General features: G+C 25.7%; 2 protein-coding genes across 4 annotated transcripts in view; one reads left to right on the top strand and one right to left on the bottom strand.

Moving 5' to 3' along the window:
- Positions 1-181: 181 nt before the first annotated feature.
- The window catches only part of Msp300 (Muscle-specific protein 300 kDa), a 77,358-nt gene continuing 51,358 nt past the window's right edge, over positions 182-26,181 (bottom strand). Inside the window, exons 85-94 of the mRNA XM_089226081.1 lie at positions 18,492-18,666; positions 17,873-17,986; positions 10,773-10,967; positions 7,055-7,234; positions 5,889-6,035; positions 5,641-5,799; positions 5,356-5,568; positions 1,018-1,167; positions 826-936; positions 182-409 (exon numbers count right to left, since the gene is read on the bottom strand). Coding sequence (XP_089082207.1) covers positions 299-409; positions 826-936; positions 1,018-1,167; positions 5,356-5,568; positions 5,641-5,799; positions 5,889-6,035; positions 7,055-7,234; positions 10,773-10,967; positions 17,873-17,986; positions 18,492-18,666 — 1,555 coding nt within the window. The 3' untranslated portion in view covers positions 182-298. The remainder of the gene's footprint in view (positions 410-825; positions 937-1,017; positions 1,168-5,355; positions 5,569-5,640; positions 5,800-5,888; positions 6,036-7,054; positions 7,235-10,772; positions 10,968-17,872; positions 17,987-18,491; positions 18,667-26,181) is intronic.
- Positions 14,670-26,181, top strand: part of LOC149055669 (uncharacterized) — an 88,413-nt gene continuing 76,901 nt past the window's right edge. For 2 of the 3 annotated variants that reach the window (XR_016191455.1, XR_016191452.1), the window contains exons 1-2: positions 14,670-15,054; positions 25,562-25,711. The gene's annotated coding sequence lies outside the window, so the exon portion shown is untranslated. The remainder of the gene's footprint in view (positions 15,055-25,561; positions 25,712-26,181) is intronic. The other variant, XR_016191453.1, reaches the window with a different exon arrangement.

Below are 26,181 nucleotides of genomic sequence, written 5' to 3'. Positions count from 1 at the left end.
TAATAATACTACAGCTTAATTGTTTCGGTGGATTTTTAAGATTATTTACGGGATCTTTACATGACGTGGATTCCAGCAAAGGATTGGAATCGATAAAATGTTCGATATGCGTTCGTACAGCATTCATTGTACAATCCAAACGTTGCCGATATGATTCCAGTGCGTTTCGAACGTCCTGCGTGACCGAATAAATGCCTTTAGAAACTAATTTTTATTTTGGATTTTTTTTTTTTTTAGCTTAAATAGAAATTTGGAATGAGTACGAAGGTATAAAATATAAATGCATTTAAATATCTAATTAATTTAGTAATGGGTCGGATATCGGGGAGCCTCGTTGAATGATCAGTTTGATTCGCTCGGTTCTTGAATTAATCTTGCTTTGTAGCACTCGTATTTGTTCTTGGAATGCCTGCAATGTTCCAATCAATGGAACGGTTTTTTCTTTAATGTTTTCATTCAGAAGAGTATTTTTTTTAATTTTTACAATATCAAAAATGTCTTACAAATTAACTGCAGCACACACTTAATTGATGTAAAACTTTACTTTTGGACTTTAGACTCTATTCGGTCTTTAGTAAATAATTTATGTACACAATAAAATGTACTCTCTCTAGCTTATGTCAATCCCTTCTTACCAAATGCCATTTATGATGTTAAAAATGAACTAAAACGATTCTTTACACGTAAAATTACAGGCATATTACTTTACAACATGACTAGTTCAATATGTTTATGTAACACATAAAAATACCCTCTCGCTATTGTTTTATTTTTAATAGTAAGAAATTACTAAGTTTTGAAATTTAAATTTATTAGAGTACTTACATTTTGTTCTTGTAAAGCCTTTTGTCTATCATGAGGTAAATACGTTGGACTTTGTGTCAGTCTTAATTGTTGTTCAGCATTAATAACTTTTTGACGAAGATGTTGTATTTCCTAAATTATACAAATTAAACAACATATTATAGTATTAAAATATTAAAATAATTTTTTTTATATATAAAATTATTATATTACTTGTTGGTATTTATCGAGCTGTGAGAGACTTTCTTCCAAATTATGTGCTTGCTGTTCAACAATTTTGAACAATTTATCTAGCTGAGATAAATTGTCTTTAGATAAATGTTCAATATTTTCACTGCCTCCAAAACCAGCTCGGAAATGAATCTAAAATGCAATATAGATTGATGTATTGATTTAAAGCATAATAAAAATGTATACAATAATATTTCATCTTAAAAATCTTTACAATTTAAAATTTAAATTCACCAACCTAATTTTGGATGTAAAATTATTTATTAAGTTTATCTAGATTTTAGATTCTTAGCGGAGCGAGGAATGTATTGATTTTACCACGATGTGTGTGTGTTTTTTTTTTCCTTGTGTCTGTCATCACATTTTGGGGCAGTGAAAGTGCTTCAATTTTCGACTCTAGTACCTCGTTCGATCGGAAAGTGAATATAGTTGGTACTTTGGGCCTTTGGGGGGTAAAAAGTAAAATATTCTTAATATTTTTCTAAATAATCGGGATGAACAAACTAAAAATTAAGGAAAAAACGGTAAATTTTACACACAATCAGTTTCGATAAAATCGATTTTGGTTTTTGATGTAACTTTAAAACAAATGACCATAGATACCTACATAACCGAATGTATATACCTATAAGTATATTCTATTCACCGAGCAATTATTTGTTGGGTAGATTGGGTAAAAAAGTTTGAAAATTGAATACAAGGGTCTTAATATATTGTTACAATAGCAGTTGAAAAATAAAATAAATTCATAGTCACAATTTTTTTTATAAGCATTCAAAGTTTCAATTTTGACAATATACGTAATAATTCACAAATTATTTTAAGCTAAAAATTCATAAAAAATTTTCTTTTTAAATTAAAGGTTAGGTTAGGTAAAAGTAAACATTTTCCAACAGTTTTCAAAAAATCGTGAAAAACAAAAAAAAGTGACAGAAAAACGGGAATTTTTACGCAAAATTAGTTTTCGACCAAATCGATTTTAGATTCTGAGCGGAGCGATGAATGTATTGATTTTACCATGATGTGTGTTTTTATTTATTTATTTTTTTTTTGTGTTTGTCATCACATTTTGGGGCAGTTAAAGTGCTTCGATTTTTGACTTCAGTACCTCGTTCGATCAGAAAGTGAATCTAAATGGTACTTTGGAGGTCAAAAGTGAAAAATTCTTAATACTTTTATAAATAATCGAGAAAAACAAACTAAAAATTAAGGGAAAAACGGGAAATTTAACTCACACTTATTTTTCGATAAAGTCGATTTTGGTTTTTGATGTAACTTTAAAACAAATTACCATAGATACATGACATTTTTACCGAATGTTTATATAAGTATATTCTATCCACCGTGCGATTTTTTCAAAAATTTTCGACTTAAGTTGAACTAATCATAAGCATTTGAAATGTTCGATCATTATTAGTTTTTTTTAAATTAATATCGATAAAAATTTATTTGTTAGCTTGAAAATTTAATACAAGGCTCAACATATTGTTACAATAGCAGTTGAAAAATAAAATAAATTCATAGTCACAATTTTTTTTTATAAGCATTCAAAGTTTGAATTTTGACAAAATACGTAAAAATCAAAAAAATTCACAAATTATTTTAAGCTAGAAATTCATAAACATTTTTCTTTTTAAATCTAAGATTTGAAAATGTTTAATAATTTATAATATAACATCCTATTAAGATAAAACAGATAAAACTTCTCCGTTCAGAATCGTTTTTCGTATACAATGATATAATATAATTGGATTTAAATTTAATTCCATCCATTACGGTAACCCATTTGTAACCTACTATACAGCAGAGTGACATCCACGACTTACCCGCTTTTTAAATTTATGAAGTCACGACAATTATTATAATAAATTACTTGATAGTAAGATTGAAACAAAACTATACGCTTATTTAAAATACATCAATCAGCATTACCTAGAATTTTATATTATTATATATTTAATTAATTGTCATTGTGGTAATGTGGTTCAAGATTAATCTTAGCCTGTGATTGTTAATTTTCATGCATTGAGACATAGATAAATTTGAATATAATATGATTAAACTGCTGTTAAATTTTAAGTGATGATAATTAAGTAAAAATAGTCATAAGTGTGGTTCACTTAAATATTATCATTGAATTCATTTAAATTATCCCTAGTATTTATAGGAATATGCTTAATATATGCCTATATATAGAGATTAAAATATTTTAATGAAACATCTAGTGGTGTGGCAAAGGTATTATTTTGAAGCAATTGCTCCTTCAAAAATATTGGTGGATAGGTGGTCTCCATGCCACAAAATACTTGGCCATCTTGGTGATTGGGTATGTTATACAAATAAAAATATACTATGTATAATTTGTGTTTTATTTATAATATGTAACACACATTCTACAATCTAAAGCATAAAACATGTTAATTATAGTTCAAAAATTTAATAATTAGTATTAAATTAGTAAGCAGTAAACATTAATATGCCAATTTAGATGGTCGTTGCCGGTTGATTGCATCATTGTATTATTAGGAAAACACAGATAAGCAATATGCTGGTTGGTTAATTTTGTAAATTTTTTTTTTCGTTGTGGTAGAAGTATTGTTATAATGGACAAATGTAATGGGTGGGTCTCTTATATATATTTTTACTGTTCATCAAAAATGAGTTCAACATGCCATTAGCAACATCAATACAAAATAAATGGCATAACCACTAAAATCAGTCGAATATCAAAATAAAAGATCTAGTAAAAGATTATTAAAATTAAATAATATTATGATCTAAACCTACGTATATTACAGTTTTTAATATTTAAAAAATAAATTTCAATATTAAAACTTTAGTTATAACTAAAGAACAGATATTCAGGTTCATAAATGCTTAAAAAATGATTCTAATATGTTCTAAAAAACCCATAAAATATTTTCTAAATATTCCTTTAACTTGTAAATATGCAGATAATATGATTTTTTTCAAAATAGTTAAATAAAAACAATAAATAACTATTATGTACCATTCCTTTGATAACAGGTAAATTATTGAAACATAAAAAATGTTAATAATTGAATATTTTTTTTCTTTTATCATTCTTAAATCAAATTTTTTTTTTTTTTTTTGTCCTAGAAAAAATTGTTGCTAGAAAAAATCACGATTCGAGAAATTAACAAAATAAATACATTTTTATGAACAATAATAGAATATATTTTAAAGTATTAAAAATAGGCTAAATATTCTCTTTTATCTAAAATATGAGTTAATACGCAAAAAAAACATTTTTCCTACAAACTCTGTGATGAATAAATTGTCCACATTTTTCATCCTCATAAAGTTGCATAAAGTCAGTCAAAATATGTAAAAACCTAAAGATCCACTCTCTAGTTATTACTTATAGCTTGCATTGTAAATTTTTCACATAATCCTTAATACATACGAACAAATATTTAGCTATACCATTATTACTTAATAGTTAATATAAATATATTTTTGGACTGGATACAGATATTTTGATTTTCTGACTCTAGCCAATTTTGTGTAGCATTTCTATCGTCATAGTGACTTATTAACTTATTTTATAAAGGAAAAATATTAAGTATCGTGCTATAGTTTTTGCTTGAAGAAGCGAACATAAATTAAGTAAATATGACAAACTAAATCTGTTTATGAATTAATTTTAACTGTATTTAATTTAAAAAATAACTACTACCAGTTCTCAAACTTCAAAAAATGTAATTATATTGTATATCTACAGTCTACACTTATTTTTATACCATTTTTGCGGTTGTGATCAATTTTAATTTTTACAAATTTTTCGCGATGAAAATTATCAGACACTAATAAAATGTTTAATAAAAACATTTTTAAATTGTATCATACATTTTTTGAATTTATTAATTAAATAATAAAATAAAATATGTATCACTCGTCATTAAAATGTATACGTACAAATATTATAACATTTTTAATTTATATGTTTTTATATTATTCATGAGACTGGAGAATTAGAAATAAGAACAATTTTCCATTTTTTAGTGCTGATTAGATAAAAAAAAAGTAAGGCAATCATTGCGGCTGCATTACACTTTAAATTAACAATAGGATTTTTTTAATGAAAACTCCACTTAGTTAAAACGTGGATATCGAAAAATTACACTAAGTACCATAATAACACTTCAGTATTAAATAGGTACCTAGTTAAAATTATTTAGTCTATTGTTTAGCTGTTTAAAATAAAACTTAAGTTATTACTTTAAAATTGTTAAATAATACAAACATACAGTATAAAATGATTCGAATTATGCTCCATATATTATAAAAGTGTCTAACCTGCAATTTTTCTGTCGACAGTGTAATCTTGTTTCTTTGTATTGTAATGTCAGCCAACATCTTTTCTCTCAGATCATGTTGCTCACGTAGTGTTCTTTTTTTGTTAGCAGTTGATTCAATAGCATTTTGAGACTTTTCGATAAATGATTTAACATCTTTTAATTTCCTTTCAAATTGCTCCCATTCTTCGCATGTCTCATGCAATAGAGCATTCTATACAATTATATTTTATAGGTATATTTTAAATAAATTATAATTTTAAATTACTAATTAAAATTTGATTACCTTTTCTGAGAGTTTTCCTTCTACATCATTTTTAGCATTATTAGCTTCTTCTAGTTTTTCAGGCAACTGTCCAACATCTGTAGACAAAGCAATGATATCCAATTCTTTGCTCATTTCAGCTAGATGTTTGCTCTGTTGTTTGCTTGATTTCACAGCAGCCTGTTTAAACAGAATAAATTATAAAATTAATATTAAATACATAACAAACAATTTTGTTCATTTCATTTAACATATAAATAGCTTATTACCGAAAATTCATGGGCTTTTTGTTTTACAACTTCAAGTGAACTTAGAGTTATTGGTTCTTCTAAATATTTCGTTTTACTTTGGCACCAGGCCATTACCAAGTCATAAACAGATAAGAATTTTTGCCAGGCGTCCAAAGTGTCACCAATCTAAAAAAAAATTTTCAATTTACCAGATCAAAGAGATTTATAATATGCAAAAGATAATCATAGTACTATTTATTTTTTTATACTCAAAAATATGATATTTAATTTAAAATATAACTAAGGGTAGAGATTCCTAGTTATATTGTACCATATAAATCTAATAAGTTTGTTTTTTATTTAAACTAGGTACGTATCTTGATGTATAAATTGTTATTATTATTACTATTATTATTATTATTATTATTATTATTATTATTATTATTATTATTATTATTATTATTATTATTATTATTATTATTATTATTATTATTATTATTATTATATTATCATCATTTATTTCATTTATTTTTTATTGCTATTGCATTTGAAATACATATACATTTTGGGCACATATTAGAATTCCATTTATATCTATATGGATATAGGTCAGCCATACTCAACCTACCACCCTCCTAATGGTTTATATGTGGCCCAAATAGAACTCCTTGAATTGATAAAAAAATATCAAAACTAATATAAGTATAAAATAGGTATAATAGAACATTAAAAATGTGTCCTATTCATTTTCGATAAGGATGATTATGTTATTGGTATTTTCACTATTTATATTTTATAAGGATTTTGATGTATTTTATTTTATCACTAAACTGGCAGCAGTATGCTGCAATTACAAACCAGATACATTTTCAAATGTTAACACAATATATAAAAGTATTTTTAGTTTTTTTTTAACCCCAGTTCATTTCAACTTGCGACCAGCATAATATTTTTAAATATTTTATGTGGTCCAAATAAAAAAAAAAAGTTGAATATGGTTGATATAAGTAAATTCATACATTTTTGGATACCTAAGTATAATATAAAACATCTTAATAAAAAAATCGGGCAACACACTTAATATAGAGTACCTAATAATTTTTCCTCTCTATAGTTTATTCATTTCATAATCGTACTGATTACCTATAATTTCAAATAGGTAACTGTTATGTAATGATATAAATGCATGTATCTATTTAACTAACTTGATTACGTTTTTCGTCCAACCAAAGTTTCACTTGGCTCATTTTTCCTACTAATGATTCAATCGTTTTTGGAATCATTTCTTTTTCTTCTTCATCTTTTGTTTTTTCGATGATCTCTTTACCGTGTTTAATAGCTTTATTTAGTTTGTCATTAATTGCACTTATTTCATCTTCAATCGCCTGAAAAATAAAATAAAATACTTTTATTACCAAAATATAAAACAATTTTTAAAGTAGAAAGTCGTGTTTTTAAATTTCATTAATAATGACTCGTCGACTCACCTTTTAATATAAAATAAATAATATTTACATAATAAAAATAATTAACTTGTGTACAAAACAATTATCATTCAGAATAAAAATTATAAAATGTCAATAAAAATAACTTAATAACAAGTTTGAAATTAATTAAGAATATTAAATATCAACATAGAAGTCTATCATACGTTATTACATAATTATAATTAAATAGTTATGCTTTATAACAATAAATACATAAAAGGTATTTGTTAAAATAAAAGAAAATTATTGAGGTTTTGTAGCAGCCAATTAATATTAGTAGAATACACTATTAAATTATTAAAATATTTTGTTAGATACCTAACTAATTAAAAATATGTTATATTGATTTCTAATTATAAATTTTTTTTTAAATATTTTGTGTCTATTGTTGATAATTTCTTTCATCTTTAAAATATAGTCAATAATCTAATCTAAAGTATGATTAAATTATATAAGTACCTACCTAATTATAAAATCTACTTTTTATCAAAATATTTGTAAACTGTTTTAGTATTATTTTTGGAAAATCTTTTATTCCTATATACACACTATATATATATATATATATATATATATATATATATTAATAATTAGATATGATTAATAATTAGTTTTATGATAATAATATAGATACTTGGGTACGTGGACAATTCATAAAAATATAGTAACTTTAGTTACACCAACTATACTAGTTAATACGTTAGACAAGAGACAACTTATGCTAAACATCCAAATTCATTAAATACCTGCAACTCATATAACTATAAAATATCTTTTTTTTAACTCGTATAACCTGAGTGTTGTCATGCAACGCCAATATTCCTGTGAACCGAATAAAATGTGATTTTAACTTATGACACCCGATAAATAGGTAGAAATTGAAAATAAAATGGTGCCATATCAATTTGGTTTTACTGATAATAGTTCTAAATTAAGTAATGAAGGCTCTACAAATCTATTAAAAGTGAGTAATAATAGCGTAGTAGAGTACTGAACCCTTCTCGTACCGAAAAACAATCTAAATGTATTCTCCTTAAACGCCATTGATTAAAAAAGCTGTCTCAATATGATTGTTTTATATTGCTATTAAAGTATGAATACAATTAAAAATTTTGAATTTTATAGCACTAGTTAGTATCTATGATAAATATAAGTAAGAACTTATAAGGTAAGTACCTATAAATGGTACATTGGTATACGATATTCCTACAAAAAAAAAAAACAAGCAAGTATAAGTACTATTTACGTCCGTTTTTAGTCCCTATTTATAATATTTTTCAGTCAAGGGAATGTACCTATATATTATTCGAGTTTTGTGTAAGTTTATCATTTATTACATTATTTTTCGATATAAAGACCAAAATATCAGTCTCTGATTAGTGCATTTGGTATTTTTCATTAAACTGAATATTTGACAAAAAAGTATACCTCTAATAATAAATTACTGGTTTGATAAGATCTGAACGATAAAATGGTCATAGCCTAAGAAATTTCAATATGTTATTATTATATTTTATTAAAAACCGTAATTTGTTAATGGAAATAGGTGGAAATTGAATCCTGTTGGAAAAGTACTTGCTTTACCGTACTTTTCAGTTAAATGCCTAAATTTGGCTCATTGAAACCTAATACTAAAAGCAAAGAACCACAATTGTGAAAAATGCTTTGAATATGCACGTTCATCAATACACCTCACAGATAATATTCTTTTTATACACTTTAAATCATTTGCTGTTGACACAGACTCACTATTTGGTAGTTTAGTAGTGCCAGGTTCTGATTTTTTTCAATATATTTTTCAATTGGACAACGTTTTTAATACATTTTTTAAACAATTTATGTTGGAGGAACGGGGTTTCATCGATTCCGCCAGACCGTTTTATACTTGGGGATAAGGTTTATCGATTCCGCCAGCATCGATTCTGCCAGTGCAGGTAGTCTAAAATCAACCTATCGATTTTATTTATTTAACTATATTGTATTATTTTATATATATATTAATTCACATTGCATTAGTTTTGCATCATCATATTATAACAATATCATTGTATAACTTAAAACTACATTTGACTAAATTAATTTATATTTAAATTAATTATTGAATTATTTTGTAGATAGCTATATTATTATTATTGTAACATTTTATTTATTTAACTATATTGTATTATTTTATATATATATAAATTCACATTGCATTAGTTTTTCATCATATCATACCTATTATAAAAAATATATTTGACTAAACTAATTTAGGTATATTAAAATTGATTATTTAATTATTTTTTTTAAGCAGTTGCTAGGCTGAGGTAAAAATTGGAAGGTGGCGGAATCGATAGGTTGTTTTTAGACTACCTGAACTAGCGGAGTCAATACTGGCGGAATCGATAGGCCCCCGGAGGAATATGTTAGGCAGAAATTACAAGATAAAATGATAAATTATATATTTTTTTCGCTCATCCGTTTGATAATTTCCCAAATTAATTTTTAGTAAACCTTTTTATATGATTTAAAATTTATAGTACACTGACACATAAAAATAAATACATTTTATCACAGCACCAGATCAAACAGAGGCTGTAGAAAAATACAAATACTGTTAAATCTTTAATTATTATATTTTGATTATATACATAAATAATAACTTTAATCTTTTTAGTGTCTAATGTCAATTTGTTCTTTAAATTATAAATATTATTACTTATTAGTACTTTATAATTTAAAATCAATACAAGTATTTGGAAATCAATAATATTATTGTGATAATATTTTGTTATGGATTATTTAATAAATTATCAAAAATTAGGAAAGTACGCAGTCAGAGGCTCAAAGTCACCCATGTATTTAGTACAAGAAGATGGAGAGTTTTATACCCCTACTTAAAGAGAAAATAAAGCTATTCGGACGCAACGCCTTTGACGGTGAGTGGTGACCACTGTCTACCGGTAACTTGTCAAGTTTTATTATGATGCGAAATTCAAATAATGATTAAATAAACATATTATTGTTGGTTATAATATTATACTGTACGTTCTATTACTACATACCTAATATCAACAATTAAATAGACACGATTGTCTAACTAAATTAAAAAATATATAAATATCTGATTAATTAAACACTTGATAATATTGTATAAATTATATAGATAATATATTATACCTCATTTTTTTTTTTAATTGTTTAGTTCATTATTAATTATTAAAACTACCTTCAGATTTATTATATTTATTCATTAAGAACGAACTCTTTTTGCATGATGTATTTATACTAACTATATAGTGCATAATAATATTCTCAATAAATTATTTTAAATATTCGAAAACAAATTTAGGAGTAACAATATCATACTTATAAGATTATAAGAATATAATTTTCAATACAGTATAATATGAATGCATGTAGAATAATAAAATTATAATTATTATGTAGGTCGTACCTGTATATGTTCTTTGATTTTTTTTGGTTCACTGCCGCGATCTTGAACCTTCACTTCGGCCTCCTGAAGCCATCTCTGCACGTCGTCCACATACTTCAAATACTCTGTCCGAACTGTTTTGGCCCGTTTTAGGCCTCTGCTGTTTGAATCCATGAGGCTCGTTAATTCTTCGGATACGAGCTCTAACGGATTAAACTGCAAACATAATGCCGGTTAAGGAAACAAAAAAAAAAACGAGTAAATATATTCAATTAAAAACGGAACAATAAAATTATAAATACAATTTTTAAAAAAATCACCACAAACAGTGAGCTGCAGGTACGTGATAATTAGTTTTATTTATTAATTTATAAACATTTCTTCACCTTTTAATTTATTAGTAGATAAATAGATGTAGGTATAAGAATTACGATTACATTTTTTCATATAATTAAAAAATTGTTATAATATTAATTATGTGTGGGTAATTTTTTTTAACACGACATGGCATAATGCACAGACGAGAAACAAACATACGATATTATATTTTTATAACGTTGTGGTATTTGAGTACAACAGTCGAGTGGCACAGAATACGCGCTTACGGCAGGATAAACAAATTGCAACAACTATAATAAAACGGAGGAACGTTTAACCGCACTGGCGACGGAATACGGTTTTTAGTTGCGCATGGATGCTGTACAAACAGGTTTTATGCACATGAAGAGTAATATTAGTCATCATAACAACAACAGTAAAGGACGTTTTATTTATAAGTCTTCGGTAATATACAAACACATTTGAGACGGTCCGCATATCAAACGGACCAAACCTAAAAGATAATTTTCGAATGCTTGACCTCCAATTGTGTAATTTTATTGATGGACCAATCAAAACTATACAAGAGACAAACTATATTATGCTGCTCACCCACACTTCAGACATTATTATTTTTACTTTTTACCATCCATTATGATAATACTGTTCAATTTTTATTCAAACATTATATTTGGAGATAGACGCCTATATCCCACTACTTATTATAACACATTTATTGTTAACGATCGGTTGACACATTATTTTTTATGAAAAACAACTAATAAAAAAAACACTTAGTATAGATTGGAATGTTATTTGTCATCAATCGAAATATCATTTGGTGTTTAGGTATGAATAATAAATGTATGATAAAGAATCGAGCAATAAGTGTCATTTTTTCTCATAGTCGTATTATTCTCGTTACTCATTTTTTTATAGTTAAAAATAGAATTAAAAGGAAACTGTTAAATATATTACCATAAAATAAATCTACATAGTGTACACCTAAGCAGGCTTGTCATTTATTTTAAGTTTTCACAATAATGAAAAAATCACATTGATTATTAATGTGTGAAGATTATAAGGTAGGTAGGTAGGAAGGTAGGTTCCTACTGTCCTATCTGACTATCTACGGCATAATATAATTTATTGGCTTGAAGAATTCTATCTACATAAATTATAATAAGTTGGTACATAGAATTTTTAAGACCTGCAGTGGGATGTTTTTTTTTTTAGATTCGTTATAATCATCAAGCAATAAGTATTTAAATTTAAAATATAATTAAGTAAAATATATTTCTGAAAAAAATATATTATAATATTTAAAACAATATTTGCACCGTTATATAATGATACAAAGATGCAGTGCGTTCCCAAAATATGTTATTTGTTTGATGATCAAATTATCGAAACTGTCAGCGATTATCAAAAGCCATAATTAATGATTTAATATATTATTTATTTATTTAACAATAATAGGTTCATATTATATTCTGTAAGAATTGTTCATATTTCTAATAAGATTAATAAACAATTTTTATAATATTTATGAAAATAGTGTATACAATTCATACATTTTTTGACAGTCATAATATGTAGTCACCTGCATTACCGATATTAACTTGCACGTAGTAAAATTGTTTAATTGAGTTCAAATTAAAATTAATTACATACATTATATTGATATACTTTTAATAAAAACTATATAAATTATATCTATCTGATCTACTCTAGACTTGATGTTCAATGATAATATGCAATAAAAACTATGAAGAGACGAAATAAAAAACAATAATAATCATTATCTCGGAGAGTTTCATTGTTGAAAGGTTAGAAAACATAGTTTATTTTATATTGGAGGAAAAACTATCTGCTCTATATTTATTAACATAATATCATGTTCGACGTTCGTTATTGGTTACCACTTTATTATTATTTTCTGGTTGATTGGACTAATTGAAGAGGTTTCATTTAATAAAAATATGTACCTACTTTCATTATATTACTAAATAATTTACACACAGACTTGTTTTGTCATCTAAATGTATGCATTCATTAACTTTATAGTAGAATCTGATGTATATGATTGATGATGTTTTTTCTAAAATTGGTGTAGGTGTCTAGAGTCGTCCCTATTTTTAACGTACAAAAATTGTAATACTTATTAAATTGAAAAAAATTGTTATAGTTTAAATAATATATCATAGGTACCAAAGTGATATTAAAATAATTTATTCAGAAAGAAACGTCGAGCGTCCTTATTGAAGTATCCGTTACAACACAATTATAACTATAATGCATAACATTATATAGTAATAAACATTTTTCCTTATTCCTTTTTTTAAAGTAAATTTTAAATGGAATAAGCGCCATATTATTGATTGACAATGATCTAGCACACTATTTTTGAAGAGATTATTTATATAGTAAATGATAGTTTATAGAAACAAGAAAATCCACCAAAAGAATTACTGCAAATTTAATACTCGTTCGATAGACGAAATATTTTTGAAGGTCACGAAAGAGAAGGTATCATGGTCAGTGGTCACACTAGAGTACTAGATAATAAATTATAGAAAGAAGCTCGCTCTTAGTCTCTAAAACGATGGACTAATAATACTAAACAAAAAGCAAGAAAAAAACAGTTTACTCACCGTGGTTTCGATCAGTTCAATTACATGATTATTATCATTCGCGAGTAGAAGTCAAAAATATTTTGTTCAAAAGGTTAATAATACTTATAACATTTTTTACGCTGATGTAATTGAATTTTGTCTTCGTGGTGAACAATATTAGCAAATTAAAAGTATGAAAATTATTATTAAAATCAGTTGGGCCAGAAATAAATGTAAACGAAGTGCCTAATAACGTTCGTCGACTGTGGAGCAGTGGATTATTTAGGGTTACAGAATGAACAAAAATAATAATAGTTCAGTGTTCAGACGCCCAGACAGAAAACGTAATTTTACAGGTAGGCGTGGTAATTTGTCTCTTTACGACATGTTGTGCCATAGTGTAGCTATCGCGTACTGTACCTTATTCATCGTAGAATAGAAAGACCTTGGGAATGAATCGTTTTTAAACACGAGTACACGACGATGAACAATCGAGAAAAAAATTCCGATTTAATTAATTTAGACTAAAAAATAATAATACCCGGAGCGAGCAGTACAAGTAGCAAACTTCTATAAATTCCGATCACAAATACCTGATTACTGATAGGTTAGGTTAACCTAACACTATATGCGCGCGCGACCAAATTTGAAAACAATTTGCTGACAATATATCAATAGTGGGACGTGATCAAATGTACAAGATTAGCTGGTATCGTACATAAATAAATGAAAAAAAAACTTCATACACCATATACATATATAGTATTATATTCACCTATATAGCATGGTAGTAAAACATAATAACAATATTAGTTGATAATTTAAAACAGACTCTACACCGTTTAAACGTTTGTTTTTATCGGACAAATTTAAATAGTTATATATATATATATATATATATATATATATATATATTATCAACAGTATATAGTTTAGGGACACAAGAAATAATGTTCACATTACAACCTATACCTAGTGTGTTCAATGTACAAGCATGACATTCAATTACATTAAAACTATGTGATTAAGTATAATTTATATTAATATATTATACATATAAATTAGATCATTGTAAAATGAAACAATTATTATTCGAATAATTTATTTTACGTGGTTTTTCAATGTATGTATAATAATCAATTAAATAAAATATAAAATAATAATTACCAAAACATTAATATTTTAATTTTCTTAACACCTTTTTTCGAGTAAATGCACTTAGAAACATGATATATGTATAAAAAGTAACAGAATTCAAGACTTGAACAAAGTTCCAGTGACGACCAATGAGCACTCGTATCGTTTTGCTCACCTCGATACTGGAAAGTGCAAGATTTTTATATTAAATACTTGACAGCAACTACCTTATCGTAAGTAAATTATCATATTTTTTAAAAGATGATGTTGAGCAGATTTTGAAGAATTAAAAAAAAACATTAAGCATTTTAGCGTTTTCGACAATAGGTAAAGAAAAATTTGAAAATTATTAACAACATTTACCATCAGGTTAACGAAAAAAATTCATGTCGACTTGAAAATGTTGAAGTTTTAATTCATCCAAAAAAATGACAACAGAGTTGAAAAATTTAATCGGAACTCATAAAAAATGCCATTGTAATGCATAATATTTATATTAAATGTATTAGGTATTAGTTATAATATAATAGAATCGCTTAAATTGACAATTTAAATTTGACCATACACATAATTATAGACATTTAAAATTAGGCCACAACCATTGTGAAATTCCATTTTATCATTTAAATCAAAATGTTATTAATTATAATTTGAAATTTTTCATTTTTTTTCTCGCCAACCTGATTAATTATTATTTGAAGATGAAATGTTCAATTACCGATATTATCTGAATTTGGGAATAAAATGCAAATACTTGTTAAATTAATCATCATATAATAAGTGTCTATCAGGCGTTAATCAAAAAATAAAATTAATATCTAGAGACTTATAACATATCTGAACATAATATTTACTGCCAAAGTAAACTAAGATTATTAACTATTATATAGTTGTATACTCGTATCATTATAACTCCAGTAGTAAAAAGGAAACATGGGGAAAATTATCATTTACATTTTTCTAGTTATGTAACTGTAATAGAATATTTTGTTTACCTAAATTTAAAAATTGTTCACTAAACATAAATTAACGACATTAACGTATTGTTTTTTAGATATACTCTGAACTTTTTAACTACCTAAAACTAATACTTTTATAACTGATTGTTTCTCACATTATTGCAAAATATAATTCAGCGTTTGTTTATAGACACAAAACCCTCATCAATTAATTAGAGCGATTAATCCATTCGAAAAATAAAAATATTTGACTTGAAAACGTGCCAAAACTTGCATAAAACACATAGCCACTGCAGCACAGGTTTATATTTTAACATAGATTAATGGTATTTTGATTAGTGATAGCTCCATCTTCAAACTACAATTCATTACGTTTGTGTTCTTAGATTCGGATGTAATTTTTACTGTTTATAAACGCAATAATATATTAATTATTAATATATGACTGTAATAATCAGTGGCGTATAACATAAGATCTAAAAGTATTGCTCAGACGTTTTGCACTTTTGGGTATCACCGGCTCAAGCCACGCCTTAAATATGGGTGGGTATTGACAAAAGGAAAATAGAATATTTTATCAATAAGTAAAAAAATATTAGGAGGAGAAGGTATCAAAAATTATTTAATCAACACAATTTATTTTTTATTTTTTGATTCACGCCACTGATAATTATAAATTATTAATTATAATTATGAACATAATTAACATAACAAGGTAGTGATGAACAAATTCACTTAAAACGTACACGTTATCTAAATATGTAGGTACTATATATGATTTTTTATTTATTTATAGAATATAAATTGTTATCGAAAATCATAAACGAATAAAATTGGTCGATAATACTCATAATAATTTGTTTGTCGATAAATTGCTTGTAAAATTACTAAACCAACCAATCATTTTAATATCTAATTTAAATTAGGTAAATATTCTTCTCGTTGTTAGTATTTGAACTTAGACATTTTTAATTTATTAAGTCATACACACTATAAATTATAGTATATTATTCATAAAAAACGTAGATATATTTATAACAGAAATTACCAAAGACTATAGATAGTGAGTTTATAATAATCATAATTATTACCAAATGTGTATGGAAACATTTTTATGATTAAATTTCGTAGGTACCTACCTATAGAAGAATACGGTAACAATTGTTTAGTTTGCCATCATAAATGGTAACTTGTTTTAACTAAAATAAAATTTTACCATGGAAGTTTATCGACACTTAACAACATTTAAATCAAATGGTTTTACCTACCTACTTGTTTATCATACTATAATGCATGATAGGATAAATAAATTCTCAATTTGTTTCATTTTGTATATACATAGGAAAGAAACTGATCACTTCACTGCGAATAGTTTAAGTGTAAAATAAAAGTCCATATTATAATAAGATATTTACAATGTATACGATATATAACAATAAATTTCCACTTTGCAACTCGTCAAACATTTAAAAAAAAAAACATAATACGTGCTTATAAAATCAAAATTTCATTCAAACATGTAAAATTAATTTTTTTACTCTCGTTTAATTTTATGCTTTCTTGAGCACACAATACAAATAGTAATAATACTAATTTAAAAGAAACCATATACTTGTATACATTTCATAAAAAGATATGCATTTGAACACTTGTTTTTTTTACAACTAATTCACGAGATCGTATTGCATGGTATAAAGTTCCTCTTTTGTCAAATAATGAATGTAAGTTGGTATCAAAAATTATTCATATTTAAAGCTTAATACAATATGGTTTCTACATTAAATGAATATTTAGTTAGCGTTTAATAGTATAAACATTCAATAGTACTAAATTTATTTTATAAATTTAAACTAATGCAATTATTATTTTAAAAAAACATACCTAACTTCAAAAATCAAATAAATATGTATAAAACACATCCATTACAATTACATACTCGACAACATACATCAGAGCGGTAATAAGCGGTACCTACCCACTTTTTAGTCCATTTTTTTTTTAACTTTGAGATAATTAAAATAGTTTTATATACAATTTTGCATAAATAATACACATAAAATATAACGAATATAAATAATAGTTAATAACATACCTTATTTAACAAATCGTTTGGCACTGATTTTTGTAGTGAAATGTAGTTGTTTTGTGTGCATTCAATAAATTTTTTCAGTTCACCAGCGGCTTCTTTAATTTTTTCCGACAAATCCTAAAAATTGATTGAAAATGATTGAATTATTCCCACATAAATTTAACAGATCTCAATAATAATATGTTTCACATTTATATTTTGAGAACAAAAAAATTTTATTTTTTATTTTTAATAATTTATTAGGTGTACATAATAAATAACATTGTTTGTTTGGGAAATATAATGGTATAAGTGTATAAGTTATTAAATAAATATACAACTTTTAAATAGGTACTATTAACAACTTGCCTTACTCAATTTAATCTAGGTATTGAATTTTGAAGGGGTAGTCTTACAAGAGGCCACTTGTATTTTAATTTTTTTAGATACATTTATATACCTACGTAAATCTATAACACTATTCCTAAAGTGATTATTTGTGAAGCCGTGATGACTTGTCGTGTATATCCGCTTAATGTAATGTTTTAATAATCGATAAATTTCTATCATTTTATGACATATATGTGAGAAAAAAAATATTTATAAATTTCATAACAAAATTATTGTACTTCTGTGAACTTACATCAAATTCTTTTTGAGTTTGTTCCGTATTTTGTGCAAATACGTAAAAATATTCCACTTCAGGTTTAAGATTATTCAGAGACGACTCCAATTTGTCAAGTCGAGCTTCAACCTCGGTGAAATCATTCAAATTCACTTCAAATCGACTGATTTCGGTGTTCAATTGATGTGCGAGTCTGAAATACAATTAACGTTTAAAGCGTATTGCCGCACTGGAATATACTGGATCAAAAACACACACTTTTACGACACAACTACACTAGAAGGCGCGTACTAAAAAATACCAACAGTTTATTATTGTAATTCTGGTTACATATATTCCAGTGCTATATTTATACATATAATTTTTGGACAGTACCCAATTATTTAGGACTAAATTGTAACGATGCGAATGTTTTATTTTAGTCGAGTGTTTTGAGTAGCATTTCGCACTAAAATATTCGACAATATGATTAAGTTTGAGTATATTATGACCGCCGATTTGTTAAATCAAAATATATTTACAATTATCTCACGCGATGTTTGGAAAACATCAGAGTAAATAACAATGAAGTATTATTAATTTACATGTTAATTTTATCATATAACTATACTTGAAAAACCGTTTTTATTTTATGATATAAATGTATGTAACGCTGTAAATGTTTGTAATTTTATCAGAGTTTGACACTGATTACAATTCATACATTTTTGCATGTGAAAACTAAACAAAAGAATGAGAAAAAAGTTACAATTCTATGTTAAATATGTACCTGCAATTGTATCATAAAATGTAGCAACATTTTTATATGGGTTTAGAGGTTTTTTTTTATATTAGAAATAATAACTTTTAAAATATCTGATTCTGAAGGTTCTAAAAAAAAAATATCTGATTCCCTGAACTCAGAGTCTATAACAGACCCATTTGTGAGTGCCTGAGTACTATTAGTGAATCTATTTAACGTAACACGCTTATTATTTCAAAAAGTGTTTTTCAAATTTTTATTTTTTAATACCAAAATATTTAATAGTCTAACATTTTTCACAACCCTATTATTTGAACCCTTATTTTGGTAGGCGAAATCACTGAATTCAACTTTTGATTTTTAAATGGAAACTTATATATATAATGGAGGTAATGTATGAAATGTATAAAATTATTTTTTTTATGAATTTTAATATAAGAATTTTAATTTTTAAATAATCCATTAGTAAAATATAGCTCTTTAAAGATAGGTGTTTTTTGTAGGTGATATTGTACTTTTCGTTTGTAAAAACAGGAGTTAACATATTTTGTCCAAGTTAATAGATAACCATAATACCTAGGTATCTATAATAAATATATATTTTTCATATACTAATAATAAATGATAAGATAAGACGATAAGTCATTATATCCCTGTCTTAATTATCTAATATCTATATTACACACCGTCCTGATTATTTTGATTAAAAAATGATTGATTTACAGATTGACCAAAAACTAATAAGGACAAGTGTAAACAAACACAAAAAGTTTCTCCTATATCGTATTTTGAATTGATTATATGAAATAAAAATTCAAACGCAGAAGTTCTTAAAAAAAAAATAGTTTTATAATTTTTTGGTATTAAATATAGGTGTTACCATAAAAATCCAAAGTTGATTTATATTTATCATATAACAAAAATGTGAACATTTTAGGAATATTAATTATATTTAGATATGTCATTAAATTTCAATACTTAAAAAAAAAATTTAAAAAATTAAAGCTTATTGAAATAATAAGTGATTTACGTTAAATGGATTACTCTGTATAAGCTGTCAAAATTAAAATAAAGCAACGCAAGACTGAATTTTATGAAATTCTTTGTTAGGTAGTCAATTAAATATGTAATATCTAATACCTACTTAAATCTTGAAATTGTTTTTATAATTTAATCCCAATGTATAACTGTGGTAAACCAGAAGAGTTTATTAATGATCGAGTTCCAGTTAATACTGAGACTTGGAAATATTATGTAGATATAATGTAGGTACTTACATCAATATTTTTTTAATTATTTGCATTGAAAATATATAATTTTATACTAAATGCAGTATAATCTCGACAATCCGAATCTTAATAATAATAATAATTCGACTTTTGTGTTTTTGAGTTATATATCTCAAACACAACTTAGAAACAATCCAATAAGTAAAACAAAAATTGGAGCTATCAAGTTATCCAGGTTCAAATTATCGATAGGGAAGTAGGTACTTGACTGTATGAAAGAATATAGGTAATAATTATTTTACATAAATGAAAATACATATTTCTTAAAAACAACTTTTAATGACAAATGTACTAATTTTTTGTTCGACTTAGTACCTCATTCTACGGTATTTTTCAATGCGTTATGCATTATTGACATTATTGACGTTATGCAATTAGATAAGTGACTTTTACCTAGGTATTGTAAATTTATCTCTCTTTATTAAAAAAAATATATATATATATATACTGTTTAAAATTAAAATAATAATATATATTTCTCGGTCAATATTAAAGTAAACTTTAAAAATTTTTGAAAAGAACAATTCAGTGAAAAGTAAAATTGTAGAAAAATTCAACTTTGTTTTCAGAATAGTTTCAATATACAAAATAATATAGATTAATTGGTACGAAGGAAAAAAAAGGTACCTTATTTTTTTTTTTATTTATTTATAATATAAATGTATTTACAATCTGTAATATAATAATACAATAAGTAAATTTAAGATTTTTTTACAAGGTTTGTTGGCTTGAGTGAAGGGTGCGTTCATTGACACTACTTCAAACTGTTTTTTTTTTTATTTATTTAGCAAAGTAAATCACGAGGCCAATTTCGTTTTAGTCGACGGGGAGGGTTATCCGGGAGAGTCTTTGAGGAGAGGTTAGAAATTAGCGGGTTTGGATGATTATTTATTTTAGAATGAAATTTTTTATAGTTTAGGTACCTACATTTAGCGAAAAAAAGCTGATTAAAAACTTTTTTCTACTACAGCACAGTATAGTGACAATTTAACATTTAAGGTACATAATATATCTATTAATACATAATGTGCGGTTACATGTGCTGATATATATATTTTCTTTAAGAATCAATGTATACCTTAAGCATCTAATTATATATATAATTATTAAACTCCCGTATTTTCCATATTACCTATATTGAAATATTTATAAAAACGGACCATATTCGGGGTCCTCTTAAATATTATATAATTTTATGCATTAGACTCTCGTTATGCTGAAACTTATGGGATAAGTAATAGTATGAGATATAAAAAAATCTTGAGAATACGAAACATTCAGGTTATCGATGTTGGACATAATAATAATCTATAATAAATTAATTTTATTGTTATATAATATTTATTTTTATTTTTGTATCTTTTAAGTTATGCCTGCTAAGAGACTCCAAAAGACTAAAAAGATACAAAATTGAACTGTTTTAAAAATATACTACATTCACAAAAATATGATTAAAAAAAAAAAAGCGGGTAAGTGGATGTCGCTCTGCTGTACATTAGGGGCTGGGGTGGACGAGTGGACCTCTGACTAGGGTAGGTTAAATTTGAATGCAATGATAGGTATCATTGTATATGAAAAACGATTCTGAACGGAGGTGATTTGTCAGTCTAGGATATATTATATTTAAATATTGTCATATATTCTATTTTGAAACAAATATTTTATTTTTCAATTAGGACGCAATTTGCATAAGGCATGGTTAATCAATTTTTCCAAAAACATTGCATGTAGTTATAATAATTCATAATACTTTATATTATCAAAGAAAAAATAATTAGAGGCACAAACGATGAAAGAAGGATGGAGATAAGCAATGAACAAGTTATGTTAGCCTACGCAGATGACATTGTGCTGATGGGTGAAACCAAACAAGAAATCATCAACTCAACATCTAAACTCATAAATGCAAGTAAAGGAATAGGATTACATTTAAACGAGGGGAAAACTATAAGTACATGGTCGTATCGAGAAGATCACCAAATATAGATTCCATAGTAGTGGATAATTATAAATTTAACTATAAAAAAGATTAGAATGGTTCGGACGTGCATGGAGGACAGATGGACAGCTAATTAAAAATGTACTTATCAATAAAATAAATAGAACGAGACCCATAGGACGGCCCAAAACCCGATGGATTGACGTAGTTGCCAAAGATATAGAAATGATAGACCAAGACGTAACATTAGAAACAGCATATCAGAGAGAGAGGTGGAGAGAGATTTTGATGGCAGCAATGGTCCTGAATGGACCACTAAGCTGATGATGATGATTATCATAGATATACATAGACCTGGTTTGAGGATAAATCGTTATCGTTACGCGATTTCATAAGAATTTAAAACTCAAACGCTCAAAACATTATTCCTATAATGACGCTTCAAATTTTCTCCATAGCTATTTGAAGCAAAACTTAGTGTTGAATTTTTTAACCTTGGATATAAATACAAACAATTTTATGAATTTTGAACTACAAAATAATTTGCAAATATTCATGGTTTTGAAGAATTTTTGTCAATATTTGAACTTCAAATGCTAATAAAAACAAATTGTGCCTATGTATTCTTATAATTTTTTAATCACTATAAGAATAACTTATGAGGAATTTTGTATTAAACTTTCAAGTATTTTGATGGGACCAAAAAAAATTTATCAGCCCTTCAAAAAAAATTTTTCAGAAAAATTGAAAATTTCAATTGTCAATTAATATCTCAAAAAAAGTCAAAATATTTTGAAAATTAAATCATGTAAAGAAAATGCCAATCTAAATAACTGGTAAAATTTTCAAGTATCTACGACTAATACTTTTTGAATAATAACAAATATTTAAAATCGTTTGAGGATAAATCGTTATCGTTACGCTATTTTCTAAAAATTTAAAATTCAAACGCACATACCATTTTTCCTATGATGATGCATTGAGTTTTCTCTATAGCTACTTTAAGGAAAACTTAGTGCTGTATTTTTAATCCTTTGTTATAAACACAAAAAATGTTATGATTTTTCAACTTCAAAATTACTTGCAAATTTTCGCATTTTCGACAGATTTCGTAAAAATGTGAACTATAAACACTTATAAAAAAAAATTGTGACTAACGATTTTTAATTTTGTTTAGCTACAATAAGAAAAACTCATAAGGAACCTTGTATTAAATTTTCAAGTTTTTTTAGTCATCCAAAATTTTTTTACCGACACTTCAAAAAAAATTCTCTTAAAAATCGAAAATTTCAGTGGTCTATAAATAACTAAAAAAAAAAATCAAAATATTTTGAAAATCAAACTGTAGATAGATAACACTAACATAAAACATTTGGTAAAAATTTCAAGTATTTACAGTGATTAGTTTTTGAATGACAACCATATAAAAAAAGGCGGGTAAGTCGTGGATGTCGCTCTGCTGTATAGTAGGTTACAAATGGGTTACCGTAATGGATGGAATTAAATTTGAATCCAATTATATTATATCATTGTATACGAAAAACGATTCTGAACGGAGAAGTTTTATCTTAATAGGATGTTATATTATAAATTATTAAACATTTTCAAATCTTAGATTTAAAAAGAAAAATGTTTATGAATTTCTAGCTTAAAATAATTTGTGAATTTTTTTGATTTTTACGTATTTTGTCAAAATTCAAACTTTGAATGCTTATAAAAAAAAATTGTGACTATGAATTTATTTTATTTTTCAACTGCTATTGTAACAATATGTTGAGCCTTGTATTAAATTTTCAAGCTAACAAATAAATTTTTATCGATATTAATTTAAAAAAAACTAATAATGATCGAACATTTCAAATGCTTATGATTAGTTCAACTTAAGTCGAAAATTTTTGAAAAAATCGCACGGTGGATAGAATATACTTATATAAACATTCGGTAAAAATGTCATGTATCTATGGTAATTTGTTTTAAAGTTACATCAAAAACCAAAATCGATTTTATCGAAAAATAAGTGTGCGTTAAATTTCCCGTTTTTCCCTTAATTTTTAGTTTGTTTTTCTCGATTATTTATAAAAGTATTAAGAATTTTTCACTTTTGACCCCCCAAAGTACCATTTAGATTCACTTTCTGATCGAACGAGGTACTGAAGTCAAAAATCGAAGCACTTTAACTGCCCCAAAATGTGATGACAAACACAAAAAAAAATAAATAAATAAAAACACACATCATGGTAAAATCAATACATTCATCGCTCCGCTCAGAATCTAAAATCGATTTGGTCGAAAACTAATTTTGCGTAAAAATTCCCGTTTTTCTGTCACTTTTTTTTGTTTTTCACGATTTTTTGAAAACTGTTGGAAAATGTTTACTTTTACCTAACCTAACCTTAGATTTAAAAAGAAAATTTTTTATGAATTTTTAGCTTAAAATAATTTGTGAATTATTACGTATATTGTCAAAATTCAAACTTTGAATGCTTATAAAAAAAATTGTGACTATGAATTTATTTTATTTTTCAACTGCTATTGTAACAATATATTAAGACCCTTGTATTCAATTTTCAAACTTTTTTACCCAATCTACCCAACAAATAATTGCACGGTGAATAGAATATACTTATAGGTATATACATTCGGTTATGTAGGTATATGGTCATTTGTTTTAAAGTTACATCAAAAACCAAAATCGATTTTATCGAAACTGATTGTGTGTAAAATTTACCGTTTTTTCCTTAATTTTTAGTTTGTTCATCCCGATTATTTAAAAAATATTAAGAATATTTTACTTTTTACCCCCCAAAGGCCCAAAGTACCAACTATATTCACTTTCCGATCGAACGAGGTACTAGAGTCGAAAATTGAAGCACTTTCACTGCCCCAAAATGTGATGACAGACACAAGGAAAAAAAAACACACACACATCGTGGTAAAATCAATACATTCCTCGCTCCGCTAAGAATCTAAAATCTAGATAAACTTAATAAATAATTTTACATCCAAAATTAGGTTGGTGAATTTAAATTTTAAATTGTAAAGATTTTTAAGATAAAATATTATTGTATACATTTTTATTATGCTTTAAATCAATACATCAATCTATATTGAATTTTAGATTCATTTCCGAGCTGTTTTTGGAGGCAGTGAAAATATTGAACATTTATCTAAAGACAATTTATCTCAGCTAGATAAATTGTTCAAAATTGTTGAACAGCAAGCTCATAATTTGGAAGAAAGTCTCTCACAGCTCGATAAATACCAACAAGTAATATAAAATGTTTACTTTTGACCAGTATAAAGCACCAAGGATATTCACTTTTACATCGGAAACCACCCCCAAAGTTTAAATTTGAAGCATTATTTTGACTAGTTATGCTGTACACAGATACACAAAAAAAACACACATCATTGTAAAATCAATACATTCATCACTCCGTTCAGAATCTAAAACATTAATAAGTAATGTAAATATAGTGCGGTCACAAACATTATCATATCGAATCAAACTTATAATAAACACTTTCTTACAACAGTGAACAGTTAATTCATAATTATTATTATCATATAGGTACAATAATACAATATAATAATATTTATTTATATTTTGTTACCTAATAATTTTATTTTTATCTCCCAATATTAATTTTTTTTTCTCGAAATAACGCTTAATTCAATTTTAAATAAAACAGAAATAATTTAATAGGATAGCAATAAATTATTTTATTGCATAGGTAC

The sequence above is a fragment of the Diuraphis noxia genome, unplaced genomic scaffold (assembly GCF_037042655.1).
Source record: "Diuraphis noxia isolate RWA-SAM2 unplaced genomic scaffold, SU_Dnox_SAM2 contig0004, whole genome shotgun sequence".
In the NCBI taxonomy this organism is placed as follows: Eukaryota; Metazoa; Arthropoda; class Insecta; order Hemiptera; family Aphididae; genus Diuraphis; species Diuraphis noxia.
This window is presented reverse-complemented; position numbering and strand designations above follow the sequence as displayed.